General features: G+C 38.4%; 1 protein-coding gene across 1 annotated transcript; it reads right to left on the bottom strand.

The window, feature by feature from the left end:
* Nucleotides 1–14,404: 14,404 nt before the first annotated feature.
* On the bottom strand, nucleotides 14,405–15,664 carry GPR63 (G protein-coupled receptor 63; the record flags this gene model as incomplete). The annotated part of the gene is made up of 1 exon (XM_079550036.1): nucleotides 14,405–15,664. The coding sequence occupies one exon, from the start codon at nucleotides 15,662–15,664 to the stop codon at nucleotides 14,405–14,407; it is 1,260 nt and encodes a 419-aa protein (XP_079406162.1).
* Nucleotides 15,665–16,536: the final 872 nt, after the last annotated feature.

Genomic DNA, 16,536 nt, shown 5'->3' with positions numbered 1-16,536 from the left:
AAGGATCACTCAGAATAATACTCCGTACCAGTATCATGCCAGGGAGTTGTATATAACAGACTAATAGTATCTAAATAGCAGTAATTGTACAAGTACTAGATTCAGAATTTGATAACAGCAATACTAATAATAATCACGTGGCAATATCTGCCTGAAAGAAAGGAGGGAAGGAGGGAAGGAGGGAAGGGGAGAAGGGGGGAAGGGCTTTTTAAAAAAATTTTATTTGAAAGTCAGTATCTTATGGTAATGGTGCAAATATGCTGTAAATTAGCAATAGACTAACTTAAGAGTCATCTGTGAGCCTTAAGTAACGCCCTACAGGATAGGAGCAAAGAACTCATTCATTCTATTGCTTATACTCTTAACCAGAAGCAGGATAGAAGAAAGAGGAGACAACAAAAACTTTGCCAGCCAAAATTTGAACTAAATTAATCTCCATATACTTCTGAGTATACTTTACTGACATATTCAGTACGCAATGGGCAACACCTAAATTCTCTGCCCATACAGGATTTGATTCAGAAAAAGTGTATAGTAAGTATCACAGAATAATCATGATGTAATTCTGTGCTCCTCCCTTTTTAAAACAGCCATGGCCATGGCAATAAACAAGTCACATCACACAAGCAGAGAAAAAATGAGCTTCATCTGACCACTCTTTAGAGAAGCAACTGGCCCACACCCTAACTTTACCCTCCTCTAGAGTCACTGGAAGCAAGCAGAGATTTCTGGAGAATGATTCATTCTACCCAGATATGTTTCTTGTGTGGAAGGGATGATTCACCACCTAAAGACACCTAGAGAGCATATGGGAATAGCTCAGATTGGATGCCCATCTTCTTGGTGCTGAAAGTTTAGTAAAATGAATCTCTAACACAGTAACTACCTAATAGTTCTCAGAATTTAGAGGAAAAATTCAACATCAGATGCATGATATCACTCCAATAGTCTTACATTGCTTTTCAAAAACTGACAATAGTTACAACTTACTCTTGACAGAATTCAAAGCAAATGCCGTGAAAAGACATGTACCAAGTGGTTAAGCAGAGTAATAGGCATCATTTTTCTGTTCCTTTTGTTTCTCACATTAAAATTACAGAAAGGAGACACAAAATGATTTTGTAGCATAGTTATTTTCAGGAAATCATAATGGTCCCTCTATTACATTTGAAACACAAACCTGTTAAAGCAATGTGCAATTCACTATAAGACATAAAAACCCACACAAAATCACATTGATCCATGACAGTGACATCAAGAACATTAAGAAACATCCAGCCTGTTTCCTTCAAAACCTGCCAGCCTGTATCTACTAGAAAAAAAAAAAAAAAAAAGAAAGTAAGCTCAGTTCACTGCTTTGCTGAACGAAAGTTTTGGCATGGTAGAACTGGATATTTACCTCCTGCAGGCTGCACAACTGTGGAAGTTTCTCAGCTCATAATCCATCCTGGAGATAGAATGCCTTGTTTTCTAAAGAATCTGAGAGTGTAACATATGGATACTGAAATAATTAGACATCATTCCCAAAATAAAACATCTTCTGTATGAACTTCATATGAGGCTATTTCATAGCAATGTATGTCTCTATATCTTCAGCTGGAGGAGGTTTCAGTCTGTATAGCCATGCAACTCTTTCAGTGGGTCAGATGTGAATGGACAGCTAGCAAGAACCTACCACATTCGTTGTTCAATACTGGTCCCAGTGGTAAGAAAAAATCAGCCAGGTAAAGAACTCACACATTTGTTATTTTCAGCCTTCCTCTGAAAAAGAATAATCCCAAATCCTGGCAAAGCCGTTTGAACTAAGTCCTCAGACACTGGAGAATATTAGGGACTAGCATGACAGTCTGGGCAATCGCATATTCTGCTGAAAATATTTAGATAATAGTTATTCTTTCAAAGTTTTAAATATGTTCCTCTCTCAGCCATAATTGTACTTGTTCTGCATTTGTAGAAATTTCATAAGTGGAATTTAATGAAAGGGTCAGAAAAGTCATATGAAGTGAGATTTTACTATATGTACTCACAGATACACATACTTGTTTTAAAGCAAGTAAACCAAAGTTTTCTAAAGTGCTATGAGCAAACTAGGGTACCTTGTGGCACATCTCACATGGAGATTGTGATAAAATACCCTTTCCTGGAAATAGATTAAATTAAAATACCACTCTTGGATAAATTCATTGGAAAAAGAGAAGTCAAAACTTGTTTTCTCAAAGAATTGCTTACGAAGTAATACTAATGAGCTTTGGATAGGACAAATGACATACGGATCATAAATGCATAACAGATAAAAGGATTTGATACTCTACAAGAGCCATTAAACTTGCTTGTCTAAAATATTTACCAGGATTTATGTTGCAAGCATGCTTCTTGTCCCCATCCAGACTGACAATTTCCCAGGTCACTGAAGAATCAAAAGACTTTGTGCCTAAGCACTCAAAGACAGCTTTACCCCCCCCTCCAAAACAACTTGAATATTGCAAATTACGCCATCGGATAAGGTACCACCATATTTGGGCCAAGATATGTATTTGTCAGCATTACAAATGACAAAGTTGTCCTCTGCAACTTCAACAGGGAGGAAAGCCAGTACAAAGGGCCATAATCATCCCATTGTCATCATGATACATATTTAAAATGGAGTTAAAAAAAAACGTGTAGAAACTGAGCCTTTCCTTTATGCTGTGGCTGTACCTATCTTTGAAAACCAATTCAGAATTATACTGATTGAGTTAAATGAGCAAATGAAATAAAGCAAGGATATATTTCTCAAACCAAGCGGTACAGCTCAGTACACATTCATCCAATTAAGTTCTGCCTTTAAAATATGATCTTTATATCCAAATAGCTAAATGACATGGACCCTTGTACTGTTCTAGTATCTGAGACATGACCTGGAAAAGACTTACAGAAAAAAGGGCCTGTGAAGAAAGTCAACAAATAAATACAAAGCTTGTTAAATATTTAACAGCAAGGACTGTGCAGCAGTGCACAATCACAGAACAGCTGAGGTGGGAAGGGACCAACTGGTCCAACCCTGCTCACGCATGGCCACCTAGAGCTGCTTGACCAGGATCACATCCAGGTGGCTTTTGAAGAAAAGACCTGAAAGGGGCTTGTAAGAAAGCTGGGAAAGAACTCTATCAGGCAGTCTATTGACAGGACAAGACGCAGAAGATTTAAACTAAAGAGGACAGATTTAGATTAGACAACAGGGATCTTTTAGTCAGAGGGTAACAAGGCACTGGAATAGGCTGCCCAGAGAAGCTGTGGATGCCCCTGACCCATGGCCAGGTTGGACGGATCTCTGGGCGAGGTGTCCCTGACAGTCACGGGGGGATTGGACCTTCATGGTCCCTTCCAACCCAAGTCATTCTATGAATCTAGGGTCTCCAAGGAGGGAGACACTACAGCTTCTCAAGGCAATGTCTCAGCTCTGCCACTTTCACTATGAAGTGCTTCCTGATGTTCAGACAGAACTTCCTCTTCTGGTTTGTGCCCACAGCCCCTTGTCCTGGCACTTGGCACCACTGAAAAGAGCCTGCTTCTGTCCTCTTTCCATCTTCTCTTAAAGTATTTCTACAATTAGATTCTCGCCTCTAAGCCTTCTCTTCTCCAGTGCCAGCTCTCTCAGCCTTTCCTTACAGGAAAGGTGTTCCCGTTCCTTCATTCAGCCCTGCTATAACTACACCCTTGGCCTACTTAGCAGTGTAGATGCAAGCTTGAAACCTGCAGTCCCCTCACCATGACCAGAACTAGCTGACCTAAGGTGGTTGAGGTTGCGCAGTTTTAGGCCCCAGTGCAAGGCTCTGTGAGACTAAAGACATTCGGTCCTTCAGGTTCCTTGATACCAAGATAAAAGATTTCACGCTTCTGGAGCCCAGGTTTAACTTGCACTTTGAATGCTTGTCTTGATCTTTGCAGCTGAGTCCCTAAAAGCATTAAGAGCTGGAAATGTAAGATTTTAAGCTTTCTGACAACTCTTTTCATAATGAGACATCTCCACACTCCAGACTGATTCTCTGGAGGTTGTCTGAGGTCTCTGGAACAGAGACAACAGAATTTTGTTGAAAAAATACCAAAACTGAAGTCTGTTTTTCTGAGGGAAGTGATTCTTTGCCTGCTGAGAGAATTTCTGAAAGCACTAACTTGTCTTCTGAATCAAAACATTCTCAAAATGCTGGCATTTCCCACAGTAACTGTAATGTAACTGACCTATGGCAACGTAGTAAAATATTAATTGGCCCAAGACTGAAAGTAATGCTTTCGGTAACCAATTAACTAGACTTCATGCAACTTATTCCAAACCCCTGCTTAGAATGAGCTTGCAACCATGTAGTTTAAGAACAGAATCTAATTCTAAACAGCACATTAATTTTTAAAAGCCATCCCATTACTTGATAGATGTAATGTAAGCAGATACACAACAGCCAACTGTGAACTTCAAACAGAGCTAGAAAGTTTCCATATAGCCCTGGGGAGGAGAAATGGTGAGGAGGAGAGAAAGGGAATCAGATTCCAGGGCATTTTTTTCACTAATGTGAGGATACAGCCACTGATGGGCATGTCTGTAAATAGACCTCATCTGTCTCCTGATGAACTTCAGCATCTCCAGAGACAGGGAAACATCTGACAGGGGATCTTGTTTATTTACTTACTTTAACTACGGTAGCAATTAGGCATCTGGGGTTTTGTTTTGTTTTTGTTTATATCAATTTCTTTGCGTCTTATTTCTCACTTTACAGAAATTTGGATAATAGTGCATCTTACCGTGTTAGCAGATGTATATTTGGCATAAACAACAGGGCTAAAAAGAAACTGTGACTGGAATGATCAGAGATCAAAATGCTTACAAGTGGCAGTGGTCATGGATTTCTGTGCTAAAATCCATATATCTGGGAGTCTGACATTCATGTCATTTAGTATTTACTACTAAATTCAAATATTTAGATGACTACTGTTTTCCAGATTCTACATACCCCTACATACACCATGTAGGTTGTAATATAATAATATTTTGCTACTCAATTTACAAACACTATTGAACAAATACTCAAATTCACCTAATTTAAAAGTTGTTCTAGAAAACCGAATCTCTTGAACACAAAACAAACAAAAACTAAGGAACTTACTAAAGCAGTCAAAAGATTTTTGAAAGTAATTGTCCATTTTATTCTTCTTTATCCTCTATCATTTGTTCCTTGTATTTAACAAAATCAGTGGATAAAGTAAGCAATGAGAGTGAAATTCCTACCTCAAAATGTGAATATCTTTTTTTCCTTCAGTAATCTGTAAATTTCTATTTCTACTCTTACACAAATCTGCATAGAATAAATATTGAAAGACAGTATTATCTTCTCTATTTCATTTCACACTACCCTCACAATTAGAATGAGCACTCTTCCTTGAAAATGACTACTACATCCTACGTCCAATCACTTTTCTCAGAAGAATTGAGTATGATGAATTATATTTTGGACCTTCCTCTTTCGAATGGTCATGCTGTCATGCATTTACATTTGAGAAGAGGTTGAATCTTGCTTTACATCTGCAGTATATGGTGGTATGACTTATGATGTCTTTAGCTCCCGTGGAAGTTCTTCCACTAATCAAACAGCAGCTTTCAAGAAAACTCCTGGAAATGTGGCCACTCTATCTGGGCTATTGTTTCAACATATTTTCATTGCGTTTTACTTTATTTCTGTATGTACTGTAGCTTCATCCCTCAAGAGACACTCACCAGAATCTGCTGCTTAGTAATAGTAACCTTCAAGGAAATTAACTCAAACTTCAAAAGAACAAAACATCTTTCATTAGTCACAGGTTTTAAAATAATGAATTCCCATGAGAAAGTTGATTAGAAAAGCTAACCTTCCAGAGTCAAGTGCCATCAGTGTCGACCCAAGACGAATTACAAGGGTTAGCAACTCTCTTGAAAGGGCCACTTCTTTGTATCCCTTAAATTATATTCAAGATTCTTCCTGGCAATTGTCAACCTCACCCTAACAATGGCACTAATAAAGTTAAGTCTTACGTAAGTGAAATCAGCTTCTGACACCAAATGAAGTCAGAAAGAATTACTGTGGTCATATAGCCTGGCCTCCTGTACAAACCACGTGAATGAATTATTGTCCTAATACAAGAATCTCTAAAAAATACGGAATATAAAATGCTTTTTGATTTTTTTCTTCCCCCTTAGAGACCCACTATAGTTTTAAAATAAGTAAATACAACCTGTTATGTGGATTATAAAACCATTTCACATTAGAGAATCATTGAATAAAAACTGAAACAAACTATGCAGTTAGGATGTTCTTCAAGGTTTATGGCTTGTCCAGATTAGTAGGCTGTGGAGTGATGCTCCTACATGAAGTCTCCCTGCTCCTTCACTTTCTTTTTTATTTATAATTTATAAATTTTGCATCAAACCCTCTATCTAATTTAATAAAATTGGCAGAAGAACAGCTCAGTCTATGGAATTATGCCTTCTGTATTTCTAATTTGAAATAAGAGCATGAGAGTTGCCAAAACTTGAAAAAAATATGCTGGAAGTCTGAATAACTTCAGAATTTACTTTATAAAGACTCACCTACACTGAAACATGAAGAACTGAAACCAAATAATTAAAGGTACAAAGGTAATGCATTCTAGGTAAATAAAGTTAAATCCCTATGTAGATGCTCTCACCAAGAAGTTGTCTAACTCCTTCAGAAAACTGGACCAAACTAAGGCCAATTTCCTCCTGCAGGAAAAATCCAAACCACAGAAAAATTGCTGATGCCTCATGCCTCTAGTCTACAAAGGAGCACTGCAGAAAGTTCACCTTAAGTTCTAAAATGCACAATTCTCATTACAGTGCAGTTATCACCAGAAATAGAATATATTAGAATATATAGAATATATTGTATATATCAGTTTAAAAAGAATAAAAGGTAGATTCAGACTCAGGAAATTTAAATTTAACATTTAAAGCTGTGTTCATCTGCATTTTGTCCTGAAGTTCATGGGTGCCTAAGCTTCCCACATTTACATTCCTTAAATGCTTTTGGGCAAGACTAATCTGACCAACTGCAAACATATACCTCTAAATGAACAGGTCTCCTTCAGAGTCCGTGGAGAAACTCCAGCTTTTCCAGGCTCTGTTTCTCTTACCCTAAGAAACTTCCAAAGTAGCTTCTAGAAATCACAGCTAAAAGTATCCACTCATCTTCACTAACTGCAAAGGAGCCTCAAGTAATTACTGGAGTCTCTGGTACAGATAGATAAAGTAACACAGATCAATCCCATCATCTCTGCACCTGTGCAGAACAGTGCAGTGTCTGTCCCTGGAGCACCAGGATTGACAAAGTGGACTTTATCTTACCTACATCACAGGAGAAGCTCCATCCACAGGCATTTTCAGAGCTCCTTCTACAGCTGAGACAGAAAAATAAAATAAAATAAAATAAAATAAAATAAAATAAAATAAAATAAAATAAAATAAAATAAAATAAAATAAATTATAAAGTCAGTGGATTCTTACTTAATGTGGAACAAGAACAGAAAGGGCATTCTAACTGCTTCCTGTAAGAGCTGTTTTACTACAAATAGAAAAACTAAACTTGCATTGAGAAAGGCAGCGAGGCACTGTCACCATCTCCCAAGCCCTCTAGGACATACTGCATTTTACAGGCTGTATGAAGGGAGGGACATCTAAGTCCAAGGAAACAAATTCTAAATGACTGCTCTCAGCACTGAAGTATCAGACAAGAGAGGACAGAAGACAGGTCACTTTCTTCCTCTGACAGAAATGATTTTTTCAGAGAGGCAGCACCGACACAAAGGACAGCAGGATTTAAATTGTTCCAGTACTGAGATCTTCCTGTGCAGCAGTAGTGGCTCTCCTGCCATTCCAGCTATTTATGCACTATTGTCAGCCACCAACATCTCACCCATGTCTTTGACACAGGGCCTAGGTCCCTTAAATCTAAGGCACTAATGCATACCAAACCAGTGATTACAGCCCCTTTGGAGATAAGATTAATTCGCTCCTGGAGAAACTATGGCCATTTATTTTACTAGAACTTTTCTCTCAGCAGAAGGGACAGTGTTAGTGGAATTCCTACTCATGAACTGGCTTAACTTTATTTCAGGTCAAACACAGAGGTTTGAATTGCAGTCATCTATTGAAGGCAGAGCACCAATTAAGCAAGGCGTCTGTCTCACTATTGATATGTTCTGTTCCCACACACCAGCAAAGCTGGTTATCTACACAGGATAATAAAACAGGAACAAGTTCTACTTCGATATTTAAGAATACTATGCCACTTACCTACAGCACTGTTAGTGGTTTTATATCAAGCTGCACTCACTGCTGCACAATAAAGCAAAATAACACGACACATTCTGTGCTTAAGGTATCCCTAACTACCCCTTTAAAAACAAAAATCAGCCCTGTAAGGGACATCTGAGAATTATCACCTATTAAAGTCACATTTTCCTCCATCACGCAGTGCAGTCACTGACAAGGCTCTTCTCTCCTCTGTCAGAGCAGAGCTCTGATTGTCTTCATTGGTCCCATTTTTTTCAAGAGCAAGCAGTAGGAACTTCGATTCTGTTAAATACTCATTGTCAGATTCTGTACCTGATGTACTCAAAAAGACAGAGGGACAAATTCAGTGATGAGCTGGCTGTAGACTGTTGTAGCTCTGTTTTAATATACATGCTGCCATAACAGCTTCTCCCAGACAGCTCTAATCTTATAGCCAAAGTTGGCAAAATGTTCTAAGCCTATGATGGATGCTTCCAACCATACTCAAGGTGGGGTTACTGCAGAAGTAGGGGGAAGGAGTGTTGAAATTGGGCATATGGCCAGCTGAGCAAGGACATTCCCTAGCACATGAACATCCAAGCACTTGGCTTGCCTGGGCCTCATTGGGTGAACAGGAATTGTCTTGGGCTACATATACATAAGTTGCTCCAAAAGTAATGTCTTGTATTTATTTCAAGGGAAACTAAAAGAGATACACAGAGCACAATAACACTATTTAATAGGGCAAAGTCTCAGCTATAAAACACCATTTTTCCACATTGCCACCACAATTAACTATGCATTTTTTTGTCAGTAATGATAAAGAGCCTGCATGCCATGCTCACAAAAATCTGTACCAGTGGAGGTGCCCCACTGTCACAACTGTTGGAATGCGCCATCTACCACCTCACTGTACTCATATCCCCTGTATGGTCTCCATAAACATTCAGCAAGCAACAATGAATGCCAAAAGGTACACTACTGGGAAGGTTCAACCTCTACTGCCACACCACAAACATCCGCCTCTGACGTTGTGCACCAACAAAATAAAACAGGATGCATTGCTTCTGCAGCAGCTCTTGCAAAACATACAAAATCGTAACATATAAGTAACAAAACATTTAAATTTTTAATGTTTTTTCTTAAAACATTTTAAAAAAATAGAGAGGAACAAAAACATAAAACCAGTGAGATGCATGACCTTGTTCTGAAACTAACGCATCAGGCTGGTTGGATTGCAGTAGTTGCAATTCTTACTGAGCTCTCAAGGTGTTCACCAGAGATTTCTGATGAAATTTTACTCATCCTGTGCTTCATCCTTGACAATTGTTCACAAATGTACATATGCCACAAAGTGATGGCATCAATAAGGTTTGACTGTGAAGCGAAGGACATTTCCCTCTCTTAAGAGAGGTCTTATGAAAGTTTGGTAAACAGACATGATCGGATTTTTGAGTTGAATACCTGATACCTGATACATTCCACTTGAAAATCTGCAGGTAATGTATTTGTATCAACTGGAAGAGGTGCCTGAAATTCCTTTACCAAAACAGAAAGCATGGCGGTGTATTCTTTGCCGTTCAGAGTGCTGTGTTTAGCCAATGTGTCAAAGTGCATAGAATTATTTGCCATCATTTGAGTCAGCATGCCTTCCCCCTGCCCTGGTTTCATTCAAAACAGTGTTAATAGTACACTGACTGTTCGAGAGTGGTTGAGCCCAGTGTGTTTGTGTGCCCAGGGCCACTCAACTGGGAAGAGCTGCCACAATGATGGCATGGGGCAGGGGGAGGCTGCATTGCCAGCCATGTCAGGCTGCAGCTTGAACATGCTTCCCTTTGCATCAGGAATATCCACTCCCTGCAGGGGTTCTTTAGGGATATGCCTTGATACTATATCATGACATATCATTAGTGCTGTAGAATTTCTGCTAAATTGTTTGTGAGCGGAAAATTTTCCCCAAAACAGACAACATGCTGAGCATTTTTCATTCTACTAAAAATGAGAAATAATCCATCACCTACAAACACACAGCACTTGAATCATAAAGGTCACTGTCTTGTATTGAAATGAATCATGCCATGCGGTATCACTGTTTGTTTCATTTATTGCAAAATGAGATAATTTTTATTACTTCATCCAAGCTATATGGTAGCATACCCAGTTCAGTCAGTATCTTTTGGAAGGTTATTTTCTTCTTACATCTTCAACTTCTCTTTTGCTCTACAGTACTTCAATTATTTTGGATATATTGACATCTCCACTCTCTTATAAGAGAACGTTCTGTAACTTATTTTTTTTATACACACACACACAAAAAACCTTTTGTTTTAAAACAAAATTCAGAAAAGCAAGCTTATACTGTGATTTAGCTTACAAACAAAATAAGGTGTTTGAATCTAGAAAGCTGGGCATTAAACTGAAGGCAACTTTTGCTTAGCCTGTGAATGCACAAATTCACAGCAATTGTATAGACTTTTGCCACATTTTTTTTTTTTTTTGAATGTTCATATTTGCTTCTTTTTATTTTTTTTTCTCCCTCAGGTATGTTCACAGGTGTAGTATGTACAGAAAAGACAACACCATTCCATTTAACAGGTTTGTTGCAGTAATTCAAGGTTTCTTCATATCAGAAAATGACTACTCAAAAAAAGATCAAACCAGTTCATAATGGCAAGGTAGTGGCTCCTAGAAAACTGGACCTAAGAAATTCTTCACCATTCCAACCGCAACAAACTTGTGCTCTTAATGTTTATTTTTCACTTAAAAATAATTCCAAATCTCTTTCAAGGAGGGTACTGAGAATGGTTTGAGAATTAAAAGTCTCAATTGGTTACAGAAAGACCACTGAAATCTTGCAGATGTCTATGCATATGCCGAAATTTAAAAGATAAAAGCATTTGGCATACAAAATAAGAAAATAACAGAAAGCAGTAAGAGGCGAAACAATTTTCCTCTCTATATACATATTCTTACATGAGTAACAAATGTCAAAAATACACAACTGAGTACAAAAGAATCATTTTAGCAACAGATTTCAACAAGTGAGTCTCATGTAAGCAGCATGCTTTGGCAGAATTAATTAAACTGAAACATAACTGAAAATGCATTCATTCCAATCCTCCATACCAAATATTTCTGAAAATGTAACATGAGAATAGAGTTCAGTAATAAGCATCACTTTCGGAGAAGAAGGCTGTAATTTCCCAGTAGAATCAAGAAGTTTCAATTTCAGTTTCTAAAATCCCTTCTTGATCAAGTCCACCAAAATGCCTCAACAGACCTGATCATGCAAGCACATATGTGTTTTAACATTACAGACACCAGCAAAATTGGACTTATCTTGGCAAGATCACAGACAATAAGACTGAGCAGTTTAAGTGGTGTTTAACTCGGTCCTAGGACTTTAGCTGTAATTGTCAAGGCACTGCTCTAAAGACCATTAGACACAATAGGCCAAATGATTCTGTAAACATAATTACCCTGGGGATACTTCTCTACCACGCTGCTTCTTTTCTTGAACACCCTTTGGTTTATTGGATGCTCTGATCATCTCTAAAGTCTAGTAAGTGTGGATACTGCATCACCACTTCAGTCATATTTGAATTTGGGCTACACTATCAGGGCTTCTTTTCTTCAAGTATCAGCAGACCCAGCTCTGAGCAGAAACCCTGGTACAGCAGGAATAAACAAACAGTAGGTCAAACAAATTAACATCTTTTGATGTTTGAAATTTCTAATTCACAGCAAGCACTTAGAGATTACGAAATCTCACCACAATGTTTTCCTCTTTTCCTTCAAGAAAGTACTTTCACTAACTTTCCTGTATTACTCAATCCTGTTTCGTTCTTGAACTACTATATTTTACAACATTCATTCAAGCCCCACATTATAAGCTCTGGAAGACAGCAAAAAATATTTGTCCCTGCCATCTTAGATAGCGCATACTCTCACTGTATTACACTAGCTCTAAGCACAATTTTGCTGCTTACAGAGATAACAGGGATGACAGCACTGAAAGAGAAAATTCATACAACCCAGGTCATAAACTTTTGCTATCAATGTAAATGTAATTGAGAAATAAAAGCTATAATGCAGATATAATAAAACATTCTTCCACAGTTCTACAGTGGAAATCCTTTACTATCATTTTGAGCAGAAAAATCTGTATCATTAGTTAGCTGACAAAAAATACAAAGCGGACATCAATAACAGCCACCTGGATTTCTTTACAATCCACAACCTCCACTTGTGGTACATTAACTGGATTTTTAATGAGAAAAACAAACAAACAAAAAACTAGAATTCAGAATGATTCCTTTTATTCTCCTAAAATGTAAAAACTGCCACCAGTTTCGCCAATAATTGTCAGTGAGGGGAATGGAGACCATTGTTAAATTAGTTCTTGACTGAAGAAAAACAAAACCTGTGCTATAAATGTTTAGCTGGCCTCTGGAAGCAAGCAGTCCCTGGATATCCACACTGTACAAGGCATTTCGTTCATACAATTAGTTCTGTACTTAGGCAACAACAGATAAAATTGCTATTTGCTCCTCAAATCTTCAAGCATCCACTCCTAGACTCAAAGCAACTGGCAGATCTCTCTTCAAAGCCCAAAACTAAGTCTTGATTTTACTTGCCTCTCATGTAATATTTATTTAGTTGATTAAAAAAAAAGTGTGAGCCTAGACTGCTATCACCAAGGAAAACATTTGTCTTCCTACTTTCCAGGCAGGTACCACGGTAACCTGACATTAATCAGAATCATGGTTTGGCATTTCAGGGAGAGATCCCAACTCCTAACGCATGAGAACAAGACAGTAAACTCTTGAGGCAGCAGGCACTATGGAGGGAAAGAAAAAAAACAACGTAAAGTATCCTCAATGGGCAAATGGGAATTTAACTCTAGCCCTAGCAAAATTTGCTGGCCAACAGTTATTCATTATTATTAGGATTCAGTTCAATACTTAAACTCAAAAACAAGCAACGAGGACTTTCTTCCCTTCTATATAGACTAGGTCCTAGCCTCAGGTATGGTTTCTGCTATCCCTAACTCCATCTGCATAACCTGACAGCACGATTTCAGCCGCATGGAGCATTCCTAGCCCTATATGAGTTTCACGCAGAAACAGTGCTATTTCAACACAGCGTGAACTGCAAGCACAAAGTCAACTCCTGATAGCTTTTCAAGAGTATCATTAGGTTCGAGTAGCTTCTAACAACTCAAAGTAACTACAGCTACCTCTTTCCCCCCAGACAATTTTCAAATGAACTCCTTTTTTTCAAAATCTTGTGTTAGCCTAGCCCTCAGGATATGATTTTTCCACTCCTTTCTCTCCTTCTCTCTCCTGTTATTTCCTCCCAGCTCCCCCAAGAACTGCACAGTTGTTACTTTTGAACAATTGTTAGAAAAAAAAGCAGATTTATGACTGTAATTGTAGCTACAACATAAATTGCCCTCCTAGAGCTTACATGGGATTTTCACTGAAATTCACCAATATAACAAATAATAACAATAATGCCCCTTCAGTACAGAACAAAATATTCCAATGAAAAAAATCTATAGCTTTTTTTTTTTTTAAAGTGCACAAAAATATTAATGGAAATATTAAAAAAAAAAAAAAAACAAACCTGTCTTACAACATCACAATCAAAACTTCTGAAATATTGTTAAAATTAAATAGAAGTTATCTAATGAGACTTTTTGGCTCTGATATATTGGCAGACAGCAGCAACATTTTTTCAGAAAAATTACACCAACGAAATATACTGTATCTTAGCAGCATAAAAAATCCCTACAATTAGATGCAACTGCAGGCCTAGTAAGCATCGGCCTGACAAAATGTTACAAATGCAATTTTTGTTTAAAAGAATGGATTTCCATGGAATCCCAGAGGTAACATTTGTTATTTTCTTTACATTGTATTCTGGTAGTAAACCCACCTATAACCAATTACCTTCCTTCCGTTTTTTCTCCCAAAATTGCACAGAGTACTGGAAAGTTTTATCAAGTTATAAGATATGGCCACACTGAAGAAGCCATATAGAACAAAACAAAAAGCCCGAAAACAAATGATCCCAAACAGTAACAATCACTGTCATACAACAGCAGCTTTACACTACTGACCGATGTTCTCCACATACATAGATGGCACTGGGTCGAATGCGCCGCCTTGTATGGCCAGGTAGCTGTGGCAAAAACTTGAAGTATTTAGGCATCAAGTCTAAGCATGCATCATGAAACTTCTTAATCCTCCAGTAGTAAATCAGTGGGTTCAGTGCAGACTTGAGGTAGCAGAGCCAGAGGAGCCAAGTGCTTATCTCAAAAAAGTTGTGCTTGTAGTAGAAGTGGCTGTTGAATGTGGCAATAAGGCTGTAAGTGGTGAAGGGTGCCCAACACACTATGAAGACAAGGAACAAAATCAAGATGGTGGTGAAGGCACGAGTTTTAAAGCTCATATCAATGTTCATCTGGAAAGGTCTCTGTAAGCTCATGAGACCAAGTTTGCTGGCCTGGCTCAGGCATATGCTGTCAGGGTGGCTATGGATACGAACTGCATTGTGGCGGACGGTATTGAGTATGCCCATAAAAGAATATAGCATTACCAAGAATGGAATAAAAAAAGAAATTAGCAAGATAATTATCACGTATGCTTGGTAGCCGGGGCTAGTAGAGTAGCCAAAAACACACTGAGGTGCTCTCGAGGGTATCTGCAGATTAGGATTCCCTACTGATAACGGAAAAGCAACAACAAAGGATGCTGCCCAGGAAATCACAATGAGAATCTTTGCACGGTAAGGTGTCAGTTTATCCTGTCTCTGAACTATAATAAGAAATCGGTCGATGCTAATGATAAGAAGAATTGCTACCCCCTCTATGACAAAAAGCCAAAAAAACATGGCAGAGACTCTGCAGAAGATATCCCCAAAAATCCAGTGAGTGGTAATGATTGTTATCAGAGCAAAAGGCATGTTCAGCACTGCCAGCAGCATGTCTGCAAAAGCCAGGCTTGCTAAGAGAATGTTAATTGCAGATCGCATAGCTGCCTTCTGGTAGACCATGAGGCATACAACAAAGTTTCCAAGGAAAGAAACCAACACAATAAATATCATAGCAGCAGAAAGTATGATCTGGAGTGGCAAACTCAAGCTCCTGAAAACTTCTTGTGATGGCAGGACAGCTGTAGTGTGTACCAGAAAAGTACTTCTCTCAGTGGTGAGCACAGCACCTGAACTATATCTCAGTGGCTGTGTTGTGCCACTACGAAGTAAGACCTGGGGAGTAGTAAAATTCGTGTAGGAATTTTCATAAACAATAAAAGTAGCATTTGAGGTCCCAGAATTGGTTGGTGTCAACATTGCTGAGAAAACCATTGCTTCAGGAAGAATGAAAGCAGAACCAAAGGTCTTCAAGGCATTTCATCTTGTTCAGGCAGTATCTTATTCCATGTCATTTACCAAATCTGAATTAAACATCCAAAAGTATCAAAGCTCTTAAATCCATGTCTGTACTTCCATCTGAAAAAGAAGAATTAGAAAAAAAAAACAAACAAATAAGATTCTCTAAAATCATTGGGAACCAAATGAGTACTTGCTTTCCTTAATGACAAAAGTAATCCTAACACATCTTTACACTTTAGATTGACACCCTTTACTTAAGCACACATGAGAGGAGTCTAGTAATATTTGGTCTTCCTTATTCTTCCTAATGTGCAATTTAAACATCCCCTGGGACAACACAAGACCATTCCCTCATGTCTATCATTTGTCACCAAAGAAAAAGAGATCAACAGCCTCTTTTCTGTGACCTCCTTCCAGGTAGCTGTGGAGAGCAGTGAGGTCTTCCCTCATTTCCATAATGTCCAGATTAAACAACTCCAGTTCCCTTACTGGCTCCTCATAACTCTTATTTTCTAGTTCATTTACCAGCTTTGTTGCTCTTCTCTACTAATGCTCTAGCAACTCAGCATAGTTCTTGTAGTGAGGAGCCCTAAACTGAGCACAGTACATGAGTTATACTCTCACCAGTGCCATGTACAAGGGGACAATCACTTCCCTGGTTCTGCTGATCATGCTATTTCTGATGCAAGCTAGGATTCCATTGGCCCTCATTGCAATATGGGCACATTGCTAGCTCATGTTCAGTGGCTGTCAGCTAGCGCCCTCAGGTCTTCTGCTATCAGGCAGCTTTCCAGTCACTCTCCCCCAGAACTGTATCATTCCATTGGGTTCTTATGACCCAAGTG

The sequence above is a fragment of the Tetrao urogallus genome (assembly GCF_951394365.1).
Source record: "Tetrao urogallus genome assembly, chromosome: 2".
NCBI classification, from domain to species: Eukaryota; Metazoa; Chordata; class Aves; order Galliformes; family Phasianidae; genus Tetrao; species Tetrao urogallus.
Note: the sequence above shows the minus strand (reverse complement) of the source record. Positions and strands in the feature narration are given on the sequence as shown.